Source organism: Scyliorhinus canicula, chromosome 8 (assembly GCF_902713615.1).
Source record: "Scyliorhinus canicula chromosome 8, sScyCan1.1, whole genome shotgun sequence".
In the NCBI taxonomy this organism is placed as follows: Eukaryota; Metazoa; Chordata; class Chondrichthyes; order Carcharhiniformes; family Scyliorhinidae; genus Scyliorhinus; species Scyliorhinus canicula.
Window position 1 is genome coordinate 139,022,015 of NC_052153.1, and position 18,481 is coordinate 139,040,495.

At 44.9% G+C, this 18,481-nt stretch overlaps 1 protein-coding gene across 15 annotated transcripts in view; it reads left to right on the forward strand.

Moving 5' to 3' along the window:
- The window catches only part of mef2cb (myocyte enhancer factor 2cb), a 302,736-nt gene that overhangs the window by 254,279 nt on the left and 29,976 nt on the right, over positions 1-18,481 (forward strand). For 11 of the 15 annotated variants that reach the window (XM_038805302.1, XM_038805303.1, XM_038805317.1 and 8 more), the window contains 2 exons: positions 16,208-16,377; positions 17,253-17,276. In XM_038805302.1, coding sequence (XP_038661230.1) covers positions 16,208-16,377; positions 17,253-17,276 — 194 coding nt within the window. The remainder of the gene's footprint in view (positions 1-16,207; positions 16,378-17,252; positions 17,277-18,481) is intronic. The other 4 variants (XM_038805315.1, XM_038805309.1, XM_038805314.1 and 1 more) reach the window with 1 other exon arrangement.

An 18,481-nucleotide genomic window follows, 5' to 3' on the forward strand; every position in this document is an offset into this window, starting at 1 on the left:
CCTTTTGCCTCCCCCAAACTTTTGCTTCTTGCAAGATGAGAGATACTAATGTTAAAGAATGCTAGTTGCCATTGATAACTCCCTCCACCTGGCAGAAATAGGGCAAGACCAGAGCTAGCCTTGAGGCCAACTTCTTGGCACATTCTTGCTCAGTTACAGTTTTAACTTAAGTCTTCAGCTGGATAGTCCAGCTGCATTATGGGCGCGATTCACCGGTCGCGGGACTAAGTGTCCATGCCGTCATGAACGCCGTTGTGTTTCACGACAGCGCGAAACGGGCGCGGGCAGTAGGAATTCTGGCCCCACAGGGGCCAGAATGGCACTGGAGCGGTTCACGCCGCTCCAGCCTTACATCCTGGTGCGGACTGGGAGCAGTGCCAACCCACGCATGCACAGTGGCGGTGCGCCAACCGACGCATGCGCGGTAGACTCATGGAACGCTCCGGCTCCGACGCAACATGGCGCGGGGGTTCTGGGGCCGGATGCGCAACAAAGTAGGTCTGGGGGGGTGTGGGGGGAGAGGCCAGCCCGGCGATCGGTGGGCCCCGATCGCGGGCCAGACCCCATCGGAGCCCCCCCCCCCCCCCCCCCCCCCCCCGGGCCGGGTGAAGGAGCGCTTTTTCCCCACCTTACAGTCCACCCCCCGACCCTTCGCGCAGAGTTCCCGCCGGCAGATCACTTAGATAGTTCACAATATTTAAGCTCTTACTATCAAGCATTTACAGATGAGGGATATAGTTCAGCTAATGTCCTACTACCTTGCCCAACACTGTGCTGTCTCTCTTCTAAAATACAACTTCTACCAAAATTGTCCATTTCCAACACTAGCTATCCCAAAACCTCTTTGAATGAGATTAGCATTTTTTCCTGAATTCTGACCAGGTTTGTGAAGTGAACATTAAGATTGTCCAAACATATTTCATGTAGAGCCCTTACAGCCAACATAGAAACTACCATCAGTTTAGGCTAGATCAAACTTGTATCTAGACATAAGAGAACCATTTGTAATCCATTTCATCAACCTATTGGAATCTGTAATTAAGGACAGAGATGATTAGCGAGCATCAACGTGGATTTGAAAAGGATACATCATGTCTAATCAATGGAACTGAATTTTTTGTGGAAGTAACGAAAGCAGGAGACGGGAATATTTCTGGATGTAGTTTATATGAACTTATAGAAGCCATTTGATGAGGATCAAGATGGCAGACTGTTACCTAAAATCAAAGCTCATGGAAATGAAGGCAAATCATTGAACTGGTTAGGACAGGTTTGTCCACTGTGCGGCACGCCATAGCCTGGCCCCCGGACTCAGTGTTCAAAATGCCAGTAAATGGAGTGGTGCGGAAGATTCTGCAAGGAGCTGCCCCTGCTTCTTCAATTATAGGCTACTTCTCTCCTGTGTTTGCTGCTGATATGCACAATAATAACATCAATTGTGTAAGAGAAACAGTCTTGGATTGGAGGAGCAGTGAGCAGTGTGTTGTATTCCGCCTGAGGCCTGAACATCAGCAGGGGCAGTGAGTCTGGGGAGAAGGAGAGGTTTTTCAGGAGGGGGATTGGGGGAAGAAACAGAGAGACTAGCTGCCAGAGTTGGTGGGGGTGGAGTGTGGGTTGCTGTTCAGGGAGGAAGAGACTGTTTGCTGGGAATTGAATGGATAGCTCACAAGAAACTTTTTCTGCTGGTGGGGGATTCTAGTGTAGGAGAGCATAAGCTTAACATCAGAACTTGGTCATTTAGGAGAGAAGTTCAAAAACTCTAGATGCTAACGCAATTAATAATTTGAACTCGTCTATTCTTGCTCGCAAAATGTATTAAAGTGTATACACCCGGCTCTGGGTCACTGTCCCTGTGGAGTTTGCACATTCTCCCTGTGTTTGCGTGGGCTTCACCCCTACAACCCAAAGATGTGCAGGGTAGGTGGATTGGCCACGCTAAATTGCCCCGTAATTGGAAAAAATTAATTGGGTACTCTAAATTTATTTTTAAAAAAGGATAAAGAACAGGCATAATCACATTTCATGGTGGAAAAGATTTGAAGATGACAAGATTATGGGCTGGATTCTCTGATTTTGCAGCTAAGTGCCGACACCAGGGTGGGAACTGTGGTGTTTTACAATGCCAAAATCGGCGCCGAACCCTCACTGATCCTGGGAACGGGAGGGTTGAGCAGCTGTGCTGGGTAAAACTCCCGGCACCAATGCCAAAAAAAGGCTGGAGAATGGGCGGGTCCGTGGCCGCGCATGATGAGGCACCAAAGCCATTCCAACGGCGTGCGTCGTAATAACGCCATTTCGGAGGGGACGGGGAATAGAAAAACAGTGTCAAACTGCCAATTTGGGCGTCGGAGGAGATGCTCAATCCGATCGCTGATTATGATATCGGCGTTGGGCAACGGAGAATTCCGCCCTATGTTCCTATCTTTCCATGTTCCTTAACTTACACCTGGTTTACTTGCCTACTTCCGGTGTTTTTTTGCTTCCGAAACTTTGCTGACTATATTATTACTCAGCACGTTGATTCTGGCACAAGCAAATCTTTCATTTGTCATAGCTCCCATAATAAAGATTACAGTTTTGCTAGGTCTTGAACTTGCAGAGCCCTTGATCACTGAAGTTGCAGTAATTCACATTAAGTGGTGATGGACCATGAGCTATTGTAACCTCAGGACATAGACATTACAGTGCAAAGGACTCCGATAGTTTATAAATGCCTCTCATTTTGGTTTCCTTAATACGTTGTTCCGTCTCTAAGTTATATTTTTGGACAAAAATAATACAAAACTCAATCCATATAAATTGCTATGTATGCAAGAATATTGTGTATGTGGCAGGGAGGATACTATTTTTTATGATAATTTAGTTTTAGTACATTTCTAGTTTAACTGTCTTTATTTTGAAATTGATCGGAATAATTGCATTTTATGTGCAAGGTTAGATAGCCAGGCAGGCGACCCAGTGCTGCAGTTTGTTCAAGATGTTGGCTGGGATTCTCCAATTGCGGGACTAGGGGTACGATCTTCCAGCCATGCTGCGCTGGAAAAGCATCTCGTTGCAATGCAGCGTGGCCAGTGAAAGCCGGGAAACCACACTCCCGGGATCCACCTTACTCGCAACGCCTCGCGAGATTCAAAGCAATCTTGCGAGATGTTGCAACATTTTGAATATTATAAGTCTGAATATTAGAGTGAGGCAGTGGGCCTTACTCTAATGTGCAGATTCCCAAGGTACCTCAGACTTTGGGATTCAATCCCTTTGCCTTGGAGACCTCAGGCAAGCAGCGTTTGGTACTGGTCCCCACAAACGGAATGGCACTTCTGGGGATCTCCAAGGGGATCAGAGATGCCCAGCTGCATGCCCTTTGGGCAGGGTGGTGTCCTGACACTGCTAGTGCACCTGGGTACCCTGACAGTGCCACCTAGGTGCCATCCTGGCACAGTCAAGATACCCAGGTGTTGCTGGCAGGGGCACTGCCACGGTGCCAAGCTGGCACTTGTTGCATGCGCATGATTGGGCCGGGGGTTGCCCACCGTGTATGTTAGAGGGTGCGGGGAATGGGTTGGGGGAACCTCCCGTGTTGCATTTGGGCTGGGGGGAGGTCAGGGATTTTATTTGTGGGCCTCGGCTATCAGGACGTCATTTAAAAATGATGTCCCAATCTCTCGCTACAATGGGCAGTTCCAGCAAGCGGAGCTCACCATTGTAAAAAACGGGGCTATGTGCGGCCACACGTTTCCCATTCAGGCCACTTATTCAACGCGAGTAGCATCGAATAGCCTCATATTTCTCAGCACTGCGCGTGCTGGGAAACACGCGGCTAAACAGGCTCGCAAGGGGACTCCCTTTTTGGAGATCATACCCTATGTTCTCCTGCCGGAGGAGAACTGCTACTGATGGAAGCGCAAATCACAAAGTTATTCAGTGTCCCTTCAGTGCAAATTTATGTAACCCTTCCCCCGGATTTTCTGGGTCCCCCTTCCCAAATACAAGGGTGACCCGCCCCACCCCCGCAGAAGCCCCCTGAACAGGGAGGTCCCCCATTGAAACACCCTAATTAAAGAGACACCCAAATAAAGAAATTCCGCACAGAGACCACCTAAAACGGGAGACCCCCTCGGGGACCCCTAACCAACGGAATCCAACCTCCCACACAGGGAGAGAGTTAAGTGCATTCAGCTAAATGATCTGAGGGCTTTAAACACAGGTCACAGATGTTCTCTTTCCAGGAATGGACCCTATGGTGGATCCCAATATTTACGGGGTCTCTGTGGGGGATTCTTTAGTTAGGGGTCCCTGGTGGGGTCACTCTATTTAGGAGCCTTTGTGGGAGGGTTCCTTTAATTAGAAGTCACTGTGGGGGTCTCCCTATTTAAGGGGTCCCTGGGGCGGCTCTCTATATTCACTGGTTCGCTGAGGGGGGGGAGGGGGGGGGGGGGTGGTGGGGGTCTGGTAGGGGAGGGGTGGGCAGGTCAGTCACACATTGTACTGGTGGGTAGCCCTTGGATGGACATGGCCCACCGTGAGGACCACCATGTCAGGTTCACTTTTGGTGATAACCGCCCCTGTAATTCCTGACCGAGCAGACGATGTAAAGACAATGGCCATGATTTAATGTTAAAAAAAGAGTCCCATGTTGGGCGCGAATAGTGGCCATCGAGAACAACCCCGCTATTGAACGGGGCTCTTTTGTTTTGGGACCTCATTTCCTGCACTGACGAGCTTTTAAATGCCACCGCAATCTCTTTGGGGGTCCTCGAGCACCCCCTCACCCTCCCTCTTAAGGGCAGAGAACCCTCTGGCCCGAGCCCTGGCATGGGGAACCTGCCACCTGGGCACCTTGGCATTGCCTGCCTTGCACCTGTGCCTCTTCCAGGCCTCTCACGAGATTTAACGGCCTTATCGTATCACCGAGTCAGGCGCAACGAAGCAGTTCGAGCGCTACTTTTGAAGGAAGATGGTGAGGTGAAGAATTTGAGGTAGAAAAGAAACAAAAATCTTGTATTAATGTCAGTTTACCTTAAGGACAGGAAAGGGTCAATGCTATAAATATATTGCTGCTTAGTAAATTAACTGAAAACTGAATAAAAGCCTGAAGTATGAAGTAGTATGATGTTGAGAAACTTATATTTTCAGTTTCATTCTCTTGATTAATTATATGATCTGAATTCTGCAGTTAGGTGACTCCTCACAAATCACCTGATATTTATTTAATTTATCTCTTCTCTCTCTTTTCCCCTCCTTCCACATGCATCAGTATTGATAAAACATTATTGTATAAACTGCACTTTTTTTACAAAGGAAGGAGAAATTATAAAATGATTTTCTTTATTTGAGCAGATTAGGCAATAAAATGACTCTTCATTACATTTCCTTAATTGGAACATTAGCAGTACAACATCTATAGACAGACAATTTCTAAATTATTAATGAAGGGGAGGCAGTGATGTAACGGTATTGTCACTGGACTAGTAATCCAGAGACCCAGGGTAATGCTCCAATCCCACCGCAGCAGATGGTGAAATTTGAACTCAATTTTTTTTTTTAAACTTTAACTAAAAGTCTAATGACTGCCACAAAACCATTGCCGATTGTCATAAAAATCCATCTGGTTCACTAATGTCCTTCAGGGAAGGAGATTTGCCGTTCTTACCCGGTCTGGCCTACATGTGACTCCAGACCCACACAGCGATGCGGTTGGCTCCTAACTGCCTGCTCACTGAAGTGGCCGAGTACACCATTCAGTTCAAGGGCAATTAGGGATGGGCAACAAATTCTGGCCGAGCCAGCGACACCGACATCCCAAGAACGAATAAGAAATAACAATTTTCAAAAACACTCTGGAGGTTACCATTTACAAGAAATTGAACTGAACCAGCCATATAAACACTGGCTACAAGCGCAGGTTATAGGTTGGGAATTCTTCTGATTATTATTATAAATTAAAGTCAGGAGTCTGATGGTATACACTCCACTTATCTGAGTGCAGCACCACAAACACTCAAGTAGCTTGAGGACAAAGCAGCCCCCTTTATTGGCATCCCACCCATCAACCTCAACACACAATTCCCTCACCACTCACCCACCATGTAAACAGCTCTTACTACATACAAGATGCACTGCAACAACTTATCAAGGGTCCCTCGCAGCACCTACCAAATCCGTTACCTCTATCACCTAAAAGGACAATGGCAGCAGACTCATGGGAACACCACGATCTGTAAGTTCCCCTCCAAGCCACATAACATCCTGACTTGGAACTGCATCACCATTCCGTCACTATTACTTTGTTACTGAATCAACTTTGTTACTGTTACTGAATTAAAACCCTGGAACTTCCCTCCTAACAGCACAGTGAGTGTGTCTACATCACATGGACTGCAGTGGTTCAAGAAGGCAGCTTGGGCGTCACGGTAGCGTAGTGCTTAGCACTGTTGCTTCACAGCACCAGGGACTCTGGTTCAATTCACGGCTTGGGTCACTGTCTGTGCGAAGTCTGCACTTTCTCCCCGTGTCTGCATGGGTTCCCTCCGGGCTCTCCGGTTTCCTCCCAGAAGTCCTGAAAGATGTGCTTGTTAGGTGAATTGGGCATTCTGAATTCTCCCTCAGTGTACCCGGACTGGGGCCGGAGTTTTTAACAGTAACTTCATTGCAGTGTTAATATAAACCTACTTCTGACACTAAGAAACATTATTATTATTACTTCTGCCTTCCGAAGGGCAATTAGGGATTGGCAACAAATGCTGGCCTTGCCCATGTCCCATGAAAGAATAAAGCAAAATGACATCAAATTATGTGACCACTTACTTGCTGAGTATTTTCCAGCATTTTCTGCTTATATTTGACAAAATAATTTGATCCATTTTTTGCAAAATGGATCTTGGAAGTAATTTATCTGACTTGAGAGTGTGAGCTGTAGGATATTCATTAATATGGTACCGATATATATAGATCAAGAAGTCTTACATCTGGAATGACAGACCTCGGGCGGGATTCTCCCCTACCCGGCGTGACGGGGGGTCCCGGCGTAGGGGAGTGGCGCCAACCACTCCGGGGTCGGGCCTCCCCAAAGGTGGGGAATTCTCCCCACCTTGGGGGCTAGCCCCGTGCCGGAGCGGTTGGCACCAGGCGACTGGCGCAAAAAACCGGCGCCCCCGGCAGCGGGGCTGGCCGAAAGGCTTTCGCCGGTCGGCGCATGCGCTGGTGGTGACGTCAGCGGCCAGCTGCCGCTGACGTCACCACCGGCGCATGCGCGATGTGGGTTTCTCTTCGGCTTCCGCCATGGCGGAGGCCGCGGAGGAGAAAGAGTGCGCCCAGGGCACTGGCCCGGAGTCTTAGCGGGGGGCCCCGATCGCGGGCCAGGCCACCGTGGGGGCACCCCCCCGGGGTCCGATCGACCCCCCCCCCCCCCCCCCAGGACCCCGGGGCCCGCTCCCGCCGCCGATCCCGCCGCCACCAGAGGTGGTTCAAACCTCGGCGGCGGGAGAGGCCTCCCAGCGGCGGGACACCGGCCCGTCCGGGCCGAAGAATCACTGCAGGGGCCTTGCCGATCGGAGGGGCGAGATTCCCGCCACCGCCACTTCCCGGGTGGTGGGATTTTCGGCGGTCCCAGGCGATTCTCCGACCCTGGTGGGGGTCGGAGAATTTCGCCCCTCTGTTTTGAGCCTAACCTTTTGCATATACTCATAGGCAAGAATCTGTTTTCTGCAGGCAAAAGAAACAGTTCCCAGGCAATATGTTTCTTTGAATTAAACAAAAGCATGGGGCAATAGTATTTTAGCTCTAGGTAGACTTTCACCTTTTTATTTATAGTTTTTTGGTCGTATAGATCTTAAGTATTACTGAAGAAAGAGACATGCTGTCGAAGCTTTTCATCTTGCATTCATCAGGACAGATGCAAAAATTCCAAATTTCAATGGGAGCAACAATTTATGCTGCAAGAGAAAAGGGTTGGCAGGTTTATTTTGATTGGTTGAGGCATTGCCATGGAGACCTATTGCCCCATGCTTTTGTTTAATTCAACAAAACATAATGCCTGTTTCTTTTACCTGCAGAGAACAGATTCCTGCATATAAATATATGTAGCTTTTAGGAGATGTAAGTGGAGCATGTTGTGAACCTGACTGATCATTCTAAATTCCTAGCACACTCAGAATTGTTCAGCAAGTGCTGTCCAATCCCGGAATCACAGCTTACTTTAGATGTTATGTTCTGGGTTTTACAAGCACGGGCTGAATGCACAGTCGGTACTCTGTCAGTACTTTGCCAATTGCAAACAAGCAAAGGTGCGTGCTATTCTGCGTCCTTTTTCTCCGCCAATATTTCCATAGTTCTTTGAATATTTTTGATGATTTTCTTTCTCTCATTACATAATTTCCTGTAATATACCATTGCGGATGCATTAAAAACAATTAAAATTGATGTCGAAGAAACACACAAGATTAGCATAGCATGAGTTTCCCTCTTATTTCTTCCTCCCAAACCATAGGGGTGTGTATGTCTCTTCTCATCATCTCCCTACAGTGGAACTTGCAAGATCAGAAATTCACTGTGTGAGGAATCGTGACGCCAAACCCACATCCTACCACTCTGGCACAGGAAAATTTGGGCGTATTAAAAGCATGTGGACTCTGCTACAGTTAGTTCTCTATGACTGAACACAACTTATTTAGTGGTTTGTTTTTCAGACTATTACACATTCCCAAAGTGTTTATTAAAACAAAATGTTCATTGTTTTATTGATGCCATTTTCCCATCCCATACAAAGTTAATGCAATGATACATAAGTACAGGAGTCTTTCCTGGCATGTTAAAGCTGTTAGATATTTATATTATATTATTCAATCCATTATTTGCAAATTACTATTGATGTTGTAGTTTCTACTGCTATATTTTTAATAATGCTTACAATTTATATCATGCCTAACCATGTTAAAACATCTGAAACCACTTCACATAATGAATCACTCATCAGACTTTACTGTGTAATATCATCCCTGCTCAAGAAACATCACTTATAAAAGGCTAACAGACATTCTTTCAGAGAAAGCAATAGCTTAAAACATTATAATTTTACCTTTGTTTTTATGGTAACCATTAATGGTAACAAAAATATTAACAAGGAAAACCTTTGAACATTGATTATTTTGTGACTTAGGACCATTACTTTTATTGAACTGAGTTCTTCAAACTGTACCGTTTCTGGCTGAATTCATGAGAAATGCATAATTTTCTTCACATCAGCCACAGATCTGTGTAGGCCACACCCTATATTCCTTGCCTAATATTTTAGGTAGAAAATTCCTTGAATAACCATAATCTTCAAGTACATCATTTAAGTGAAATTCATGCTTATAATTTAGGACATTTATAAACATAAATACTGTACTTTAGATTTGATTAAAATCACTGCTCTATACTTTTCTGAAACTGCATTTTAATTAGTAGCCATCTATACTATATACAGTGACTAACATCTGTGATCTCCGTAGATCTAAGTCTAAGAGCATGAGGCAGTAGTTAAAACTCAAAGTATTAGATCTATCCTTGGCCACCTCCTATTTCTCATCTACATGCTACCCCTTGGCAATTTCTTCTGAAAGTGCAGCACGGTTTCTACACATATTTGGTGGACTCCCAGCTCTACACCACCACCAGCTTTCTTGATCCTTCTATTCTCTCTAAATTGTCACACTGCTTGCTCAATGACCAGACTGGGTTGAACAGAATTTTACTTCAACTAAAAATTGGGAAATCCAAAGCCACTGGACGTGATTTAATGGGTAAAAAACAGAGTCCAGTTTTTGGTGTGTTTAGCGGTATGTTTCTTCGTGCCTGCAGTGCCTAGAAAGACCTCATTGTCAAACGACACTCTGTTTTGTTTGGCCTCACCGCACACCTTCATTTGAGCTCATCAGTGCAGAAAGAGATCGGGGCACCATTTTTAGGTGCCACCCAGATCACCTCGATCTCTGGACCCCCCCCCCCCCCCCCCCCAGACACCTCCACCATGGCCTCTGAACACCCCACCCCCACACCCCAACTTACCTGTTAGGAGATCTACAAGACCCCCTCACCCCACATCATAAGGGCAAGGCACACCCAGGCCCAATCCTTGGCAGTGCCAACCTGGCACCCAGACTACCAGCCTGGTACCCTAGCAGCGCCCCTGCCAGCCTGGTAGAGTCACTCAAGGCAGCCTGACAGTGCCCAGCTGGCACTGCCAGGGTGTCTGGAAGGCAGTGCCAAGGTGCCTGGCTGGCAGTGCCAAGGTGCCCATGTGCCAACAGGAGTGCCAGTGTACCACTTTGCCCAGAGCCCAACCACCTGGGGGGCCACCGATGGCCTGGGGGACACCCCTCCAAGGTACTGTTACACTTGGTCCACATTTATTTGGACCAGTGCAAAATGGTGCCATAGCGAGGTGTCCCAAACGTCGGTGTTTGATCCCAGACCTTGGGAGAATCTGGTGCATACATATTTAAGTGCGCCGAATCTGGATCTTGCTCAGCGAGGGCGAGATCCAGATTGCGGCATCTCATGAGATCCCATTAGATCTCACAAGGTGTCACGGGCATCGCAATTTAACTGCCTCGTCATGCCCCGAGTCGGGCCCAATACTCTCACTCTCTTCCCTAGCCACTGCTTCTGTCTCTCGCTCTAGCAACTGTCTGAGGTTGAGCCAGATCCTTTGCAATCTTGGCATCATATTTCAAACCAAGATAGACTTCTGACCACATATCCGCATCATTACTAAGAGTGCCTATTTTCACCTCCAATGATGTCACTTGACTCGGAGGTTACCTCACTTCATCAGCTGCTGAACCCCTCACTAATGTTTTTGTTACCTCTTGACTATTCCAACAAACCCCTGGTCAGCGCCTCATTTTCTACCCTCCAGAAACTTGAAGTCATCCAAATTTCCACTGCTCGTGTCCCTAACACACATAATGTCCCATTAACTCATCATCCTTGTGCTTGTTGAACTGCATTGTCTCTTATTTAAGCCCTTCAATTTTAAAATCTTCATCTTTATTTCAAAGTCTGTCCATGGCCCTGTCCCACTAATTTCTAATCTCCTCCGGCACACAACTCTCTGAAGATATCTGCGCTCCTCCAATTCTGGCCTCTTGAGCACCCCGATTTTAATTTTCCAAAACTGGAAAATTTCAGTGCCTTCAGCTGCTAAGGCCCTAAACTCTGTAATTCCCAATTTAACCTACTCCACCTCTCTAACTCTCTTAGGACACTCCTCCTTGCCGTAATCTCGCCTTGTGTGGTTTAGTATCGTATTTTGTTTGTTAATAATCCTCTGATGTGTCTTGTGATGTTTTATTCCTTTAAAGACACTACGTAAATAAACATTGTTGTAGATATTACCTCAGATTTAATTTTAGGTTGAGACTTTTTTCATATAACCAATGAATTTTCCTAGAGCTTCTAAAATTTTCTAAAATATTGCATCATGTTTAATGTGGAGCTCGTCTAAGCTTTTGTCACATTTCTGTTTTATTCATAATGAAGCCTACACTGTGTCCTTGATTAATTTGTTTCTCTTTAACTTTTCTCCACCGGTTTTCTCTTCTTTCTTTCTTTTCCGAAGATATTAATTCCATTGTATGGAATGGTTCCACTGTTTCTAATTCCCTTCCCTGCTTCAGCCAACTGGTCACCATCAGTCATTAGTGCCACTTGGCACTATGCTTTGGCAGGCAATTCAATCAGGTATCACAGCCAAGCCTCATCCTGTCACATGATGGACACACTCACTCTCAAATATGCACACACTTCCAGTGCAGGTTGCTAAATAGAAAGAACATTGCTTTTTTTACTTTGTTCCCTTCAGTAACCTAAGAACATTAAAGCCACTTGTAGAACCACACCATTGAGCTAGATAGCAAGCATAGTCTTGGTATCAAAACTTAACGACCATCCTGGTCTTTTTAGCTCTCTGGGCTATTGGGAAAACTTAACTCATAATGAATATCTGGTGCACTCTGCCTGTGAGAACTGTAGAGACTGTCGGTTACTGAAAACCTCAGATTATATCCTATCAAAGGCATTGTTTAGACCAAATTGAGTCAACAGATTGGTATTGCTGATGAATGAAATCACACTGAGGTTTATCCTTAATGGTTTCCTGATTTCACATCAGGACTTCTACATTTGCAGCTTGTGCACAAACCACATTTTCTGCAAAGTTTTGTAACTAAGTTAATTGTTATGAACTGTTACGGAGTACAATCAATCTTCAATTCTAACAAATAAATAAAATCGTCATATCCAGTATTAAATCCACTGCCATTAATAAATTCAGTATTTGAGATTAAAACAGTAATTTAGCAATAAACTTTCTCTCTGTAAAGTACTTTTATTAACATCTTGCAGAAAATACAATTATGCGGCTTTAAGAGCTAAATTTACATTAAAAACATGTGCTTCTCATCTTCTTGTAATTGTCCGGAAGTATGTCTAATTTAGATATATAATTTTTTGTCCTTTATAGTGGGTAAACAATTCTAGTACTGCGCTCATGGATGTATTACAGATTGTAATTTTCATGATCCACCATAATTTTAAACTGGGTTGAGGAGGAAAGTTTTAATCTGTACATGAAACGCTTTTGGGAAGATCTCTGTTCCTAGATCTAATCAAGTCATTCTGTTTCATGGATTATCTTGAGGAGGAGCACCAGGCCTCAGTGCACGCCGCAATATTCTAAGCAAGAAGGATGCGGTTTGCATATTTGGGTATATGCAAAAAAAACTTTGTAATCGACCACATGCATGTATTTTTCATTTATTTTCTTTAATTTTATGAAGGGTTTCTGCATAATTGGTTCACAATCCACAACCATGTGTTCTGAGTGTCCTTTATGAATGTTGTTATGCCAAGAAGGTTGAAGAAACTTGAATTATGTTTCCGAATGCAGACATGCTCATTTAGTAGTCTCTGAAGTTCAAATGGAAAGTATTCCTGAAAGGACTTGTGTACAAGTTGGTGCCTTTTATGGTCCAGTTAGACTGTACTTATTAGGGCAGTGTGATGCAAATTTCACGTTAACGTAACTGTGCTAGTCTTGCTGTCAGACAGAGGTTGTCTCAAACCCCCATAGACTTCAAAACAGATGTACCATGAGAATTGACTCTTCGTTAATTAAAAATATACCTTGTATCCTGATTGGGGCTCTGAATATGCATTAAATAAAGATGGGTAGAGCTTGAGTGGTGCAGTAGTAAATCTGTGTGTAGTAACTGTGCCAATAATCTTCTGTTGCATGATTATGATATGCAAATATCACATAACCTGAAAGATTTTTCAGAAACACCCCAATTTCAGCATGCCATATTATACCGTTGAATCATAGAGATTACAACACAAAAAAGAGCCTTTAGCCCTTTGTTAGAACAGCTATCCCACTGTCCTTCCCATTTTCTCCATATTGCCCTGCATCTTTCTCTGATTCAAACATTTGTTCATTTTTGTGTTAAATGGTGCCTGCAAGTTTAGATCAGAGATAGACGTGCGGGGTCGTGGCAGCAGCAACCCGGGGGGGGGGGGGGGGGGGGGGGGGGGGGGGGGAGGGGGGGGCAGCAAGGGTCGTGGGGGGACATGCACGACTGTAACGCGGGCAAGTCTGCTCGCTGCTCATGTCTGAAACTGTAGGCTGCCTTGTTTGTTAAGGTTGCCTGGGGGGGGGGGGGGGAGGACTGGTGCGCGCGAGAGGGGGGGGGGGGGGAGGACTGGTGCGCGCGAGAGGGCGGGCGAGGGAGGGACATTTGCCTAGAGGGATTGTGTTGTAAATAATTTAAAAATTAGTAGGGGTGAATGTCTGTATGGAAAAACTCTTTCAATAAAAATTATTTAAAAAAAAAAAAAAATGGTGCCTGCAAGAACTACTCCCTGCGCCAAAGCATTCTATATCCAGCAGTCCTCAGCGTAAAGATGTTTTTTCCTAACCCGCTTCCTTAGTCTTTTTGACAATTGAAGTCCAATCCCTGACCAGACTAAATAATCTTTCTCCATTTACTATCAAAACCCTTCATAATTTTAATAAATCTATTAAATCCCCTCTTAACCTTGTCTACTTCAGTGAAAGTAATCCCAAGTTCTTAAGTCCCTCTACATACCAATAGTTTTCCATTACCGGCATCATCCTGGGGAATTTGCACCACATTGCTTACTCTGCCTTGTCGATCCTTTCTATAATTGGGGCTTGGAATTGCACACAGCACACCATTTAATCAATGCTCAGAACAAATTTATCATTACATTTTTGCTTTTGTACTTTATACCTCCTTATGAGACCCAAATCGCTATTGGTCTTTTATGTCTTTACCTGCACTGGCACATCCGGGAAATTATATTTTTCAGGCAGGGAGACTTTATGTTCATTCGCCCCTTCAGCTTATTTTCATTGAGTGCATGCTCATTTCCCCCCCCCCCCCCCCCCCCCCCCCCCCCAACCACATTTCTGTGTAAGAGGTCTTACAACACCAGGTTAAAGTCGAACAGATTTGTTTGGAATCACTAGCTTTCGGAGCTGGACTTTAACTTGGTTTTTGTAAGACTTCTTACTGTACCCACCCGGCATCTCCACATCACATTACTCTGAGCCTGGAGTCACATGTAGGCCAGATCCGGTAAGGAGGGTAGACTTCCTTCACTCAAGGGTGTTAGTGAACCAGATGGATTTTTACAAAGACGATGATTTCATGGTCATCATTGCTGAGACTAGCTTTCAAATGCAGAATTCATCAATTGAATTTAAATTCCACCAGCTTGTCATTCAATCCTGTAGTGGGATTTGAACCTGTGCCCCCAGAGCATTAGCCTCTTGATTACTAGTCCAGTGACTAGCTATATGCCGCCACGGCCATGTTTGATTATTTGCTGCCGAATCTATGTGTTTATGAAGTCTTTTAAACTTTTTGGCCACAATCTTACAGCCACGCTGCACCTGAAAATCAGTTTGCCGTGCCATAGCGTGGCTTTTAAAAGTGGGGAGACCCTGCTGCCAGGATCTACCCGACTTGAAAAGCTTTGCGAGATTCAACTTTTAAGCCAATCTGCATTATAGAGCGAGGCAGTTAGCCTCGCTCTAATGTGCAGATTCCTGAGCTACCTGAGGCTATGGGATTCAACCCCTTTATTTCAGAGACCTTGGGTGAGCGCCAGTTCAGCACTGGTCCCCACAGATGGAACACCACTTGTGAGGGTCTCCCAGGCCCCCAGCTACATGCCCTTTGAGTAGGGTGATGCCCTAGCACTGCTGGTGCCGCCTGGGTACCCTGGCAGTGCCAACTGGGTGGTAGCCTGGCACTGCCCAAGTGGCACTGCAAGCTTGAATTGGCACTGCTAAGGTGCCAAGCTGGCATTTTATGTGTGTGCATGATTGGGCCAGGGTTGCCTGATGTGTGTGTGCTGGGGGGTGGGGTGCTGGGGAGTGGCTACTAGCTTTTAAAAGGCATAATCCTGTAAAAGGTGGAGAGGTACTTAATTACCTCAGGAAATATAATCATTAATACATCAGTGTTTCTATTTCAACTGTGATCATTAATTGAGCTCCTTCATGCATCCGGTAGTAAGTAATCCAAATTATCTGCTCCTGATTTCAACAGCACTCCTTGTTTAAACAAAAATATTCCAGAAGTTATTGATGCCAATGGGAATTGGTGGAGCCATTGGGCAGGATTCTCCGGGTCCCCAGCTGCGTGTTCCTCGGCGGCGTGCCGTTCACTCGCAATGGGATTCTATCTTCCCGCCGCTTGTCAATGGGATTTCCCATCGAAACCACCTCCCCTCCGTGAAACCTGCTGGTGGGGATGCGCTGCCAGCTTGTAAAGAGACTCCTGACGACCGGAGAATTCCGGCCTTTAATTTCATAATCTATTTCTTAGGACAATTAATAAAACTTACTTTTTAAAGAACTGTACTGATATTAAATCAAGCATATTAGATGTTAGATGCTGAGATTCTGCGACAAATAGCATTTCATTGGCGCACTTCATTGAAACAGTCCTTTCGTACTTCCAAAGGTTTGATAAAGCGTCATGGAAATTAACAGATGTCAAAAACAGATGTGCTGTATTTGTGGCCATAATTATTATATTAATTTTATTTATTCCCATGAAAGATCAGCTATTGACCACTAATTTCTCATTTGGAGTGATTTCTGTTATATGTTAAATATATATCTTTTATGCAACAGGAAATGGGTATGGAAATCCCCGTAATTCGCCAGGTTTGCTGGTCTCGCCTGGCAGTATGAACAAGAACATGCAAACCAAGTCACCCCCTCCCATGAATTTGGGAATGAACAATCGGAAACCTGACCTCCGGGTTCTCCTCCCGCCAGGTTCAAAGAATATGCCATCAGTGGTAAGCCTGAACTTCTTTTCCAGAATCTACTAAAACAAAAGATACATACAAATTATACACACAACAGAACTTGGAATAAAATTTAGCATTTCTGCTTTTTTTTCGTTCGACTGGAAGAAGATTTTAACTTGTTTTGTGGATAAAGAAAAAATTGGTAGTGTGATGATGCATAATAACTCGACTTAATTCTGTAAAACAAAGTAGAATTAAACCCCACTGAATGAATATTTAAATCCTCCTTTCAGGGATGAATGCACAAAAATGGAAAGAAATAACCTAAAGGAACAGCTTTAAATGGGTGGTAATTTAAATTTGCTGTGCCACAAAGTGGTGTGTTGCAGGTACATACTGACAATACCCCACATAATATGGATGTTGATCTTTCTTAATCCATTAAAGAGAAGTGCTGTGCAATCCCTGGCATTCGCACATAAGGAAGGCAAGGAAGGCAAATAAAGGAGAGTATTTCCAGGGTTACTGCCTCCCTCTGGGTAGTACTGGGCTCCATGCTGATTGGCAAAAACCGAGAAGCAGGTCACAGGTGGAAGCACCTTAGAGGGAATAGTGCAAAATGCTAAAAAGAGGACTGAATATGTACAATGGATTGCAAAATTCTGAAACATACATGCAATCTGTAAATTAATGGATATATATTGTGATTGGAGCCCTAGGTGAGTGCAATTCCTATTGACCTTTGTCTTCCCAAATCAAGCCTTACCATAGATCAAATCCAAAATATTGCAGATGCTGGAAATCTGAAACAAAAAACAGAAAATACTGGAAATACTCAGCAAGTCAGGTAGCACCTGTGGGGAGAGAAACAGAGTTAACGTTTCAGCTAACAGTTATCCATTGCTCCCTTTCTATGCTGTCAGTCTGAGGATGTTGATTTATTACAGGTAAGTGAGAGTTCTGCTGATACCTTCAAACCATTTCCAAACTTTTCGATAATAGTAACTTCTGAATTGTTTTTCTGAACCATACCATTGGTCTACAACTGCTGAACCATAGCATTGACCTCTACCTACTGAACCATAGAATTGACCTACACCTAGTGAGCCCATAGCATTGACCTACACCTACTGAACCATAGCATTGACCCACAACTGCTGAACTATAGCATTGACAACAACTGCTGAACCATAGCATTGACCTACACCTACTGAACCATAGCATTGACCCACAACTGCTGAACCATAGCATTGACCCACAACTGCTGAACCATAGCATTGACCCACAACTGCTGAACCATAGCATTGACCTCTACCTACTGAACCATAGAATTGACCTACACCTAGTGAGCCCATAGCATTGACCTACACCTACTGAACCATAGCATTGACCCACAACTGCTGAACTATAGCATTGACAACAACTGCTGAACCATAGCATTGACCTACACCTACTGAACCATAGCATTGACCCACAACTGCTGAACCATAGCATTGACCCACAACTGCTGAACCATAGCATTGACCCACAACTGCTGAACCATAGCATTGACCTGTACCTACTGAATCATAGCATTGGCCCACAACTGCTGAACCATAGCATTGACCTACACCTACTGAACCATAGCATTGACCCACAACTGCTGAACCAAAGCATTGCCCTACAGCTGCTGAACCATAACATTGACCTACACCTACTGAACCATAGCATTGACCCACAACTGCTGAACCACAGCATTGACCTACACCTACTGAACCTTAGCATTGACCTACACCTATTAAACTATAGCATTGTCCTACAACTGCTGAACCATAGCATTGACCTACACCTACTGAACCATAGCATTGACCTACACCTACTGAACCATAGCATTGAACTACAGCTGCTGAACCATTGCATTGACATACAACTACTGAACCATAGCATCGACTCACACGTACTGAACCTTAGCATTGACCTACACCGACTGAACCTTAGTATTGACCTACACCTATTGAACCATAGCATTAACTCACAACTGTTGAACCATAGCATTGACCTACAACTGCTGAACCATAGCATTGACCCACACCTACTGAACCATAGCATTGACCCACAACTGCTGAACCATAGCATTGACCTACATCTGCTGAACCATAGCATTGACCCACAA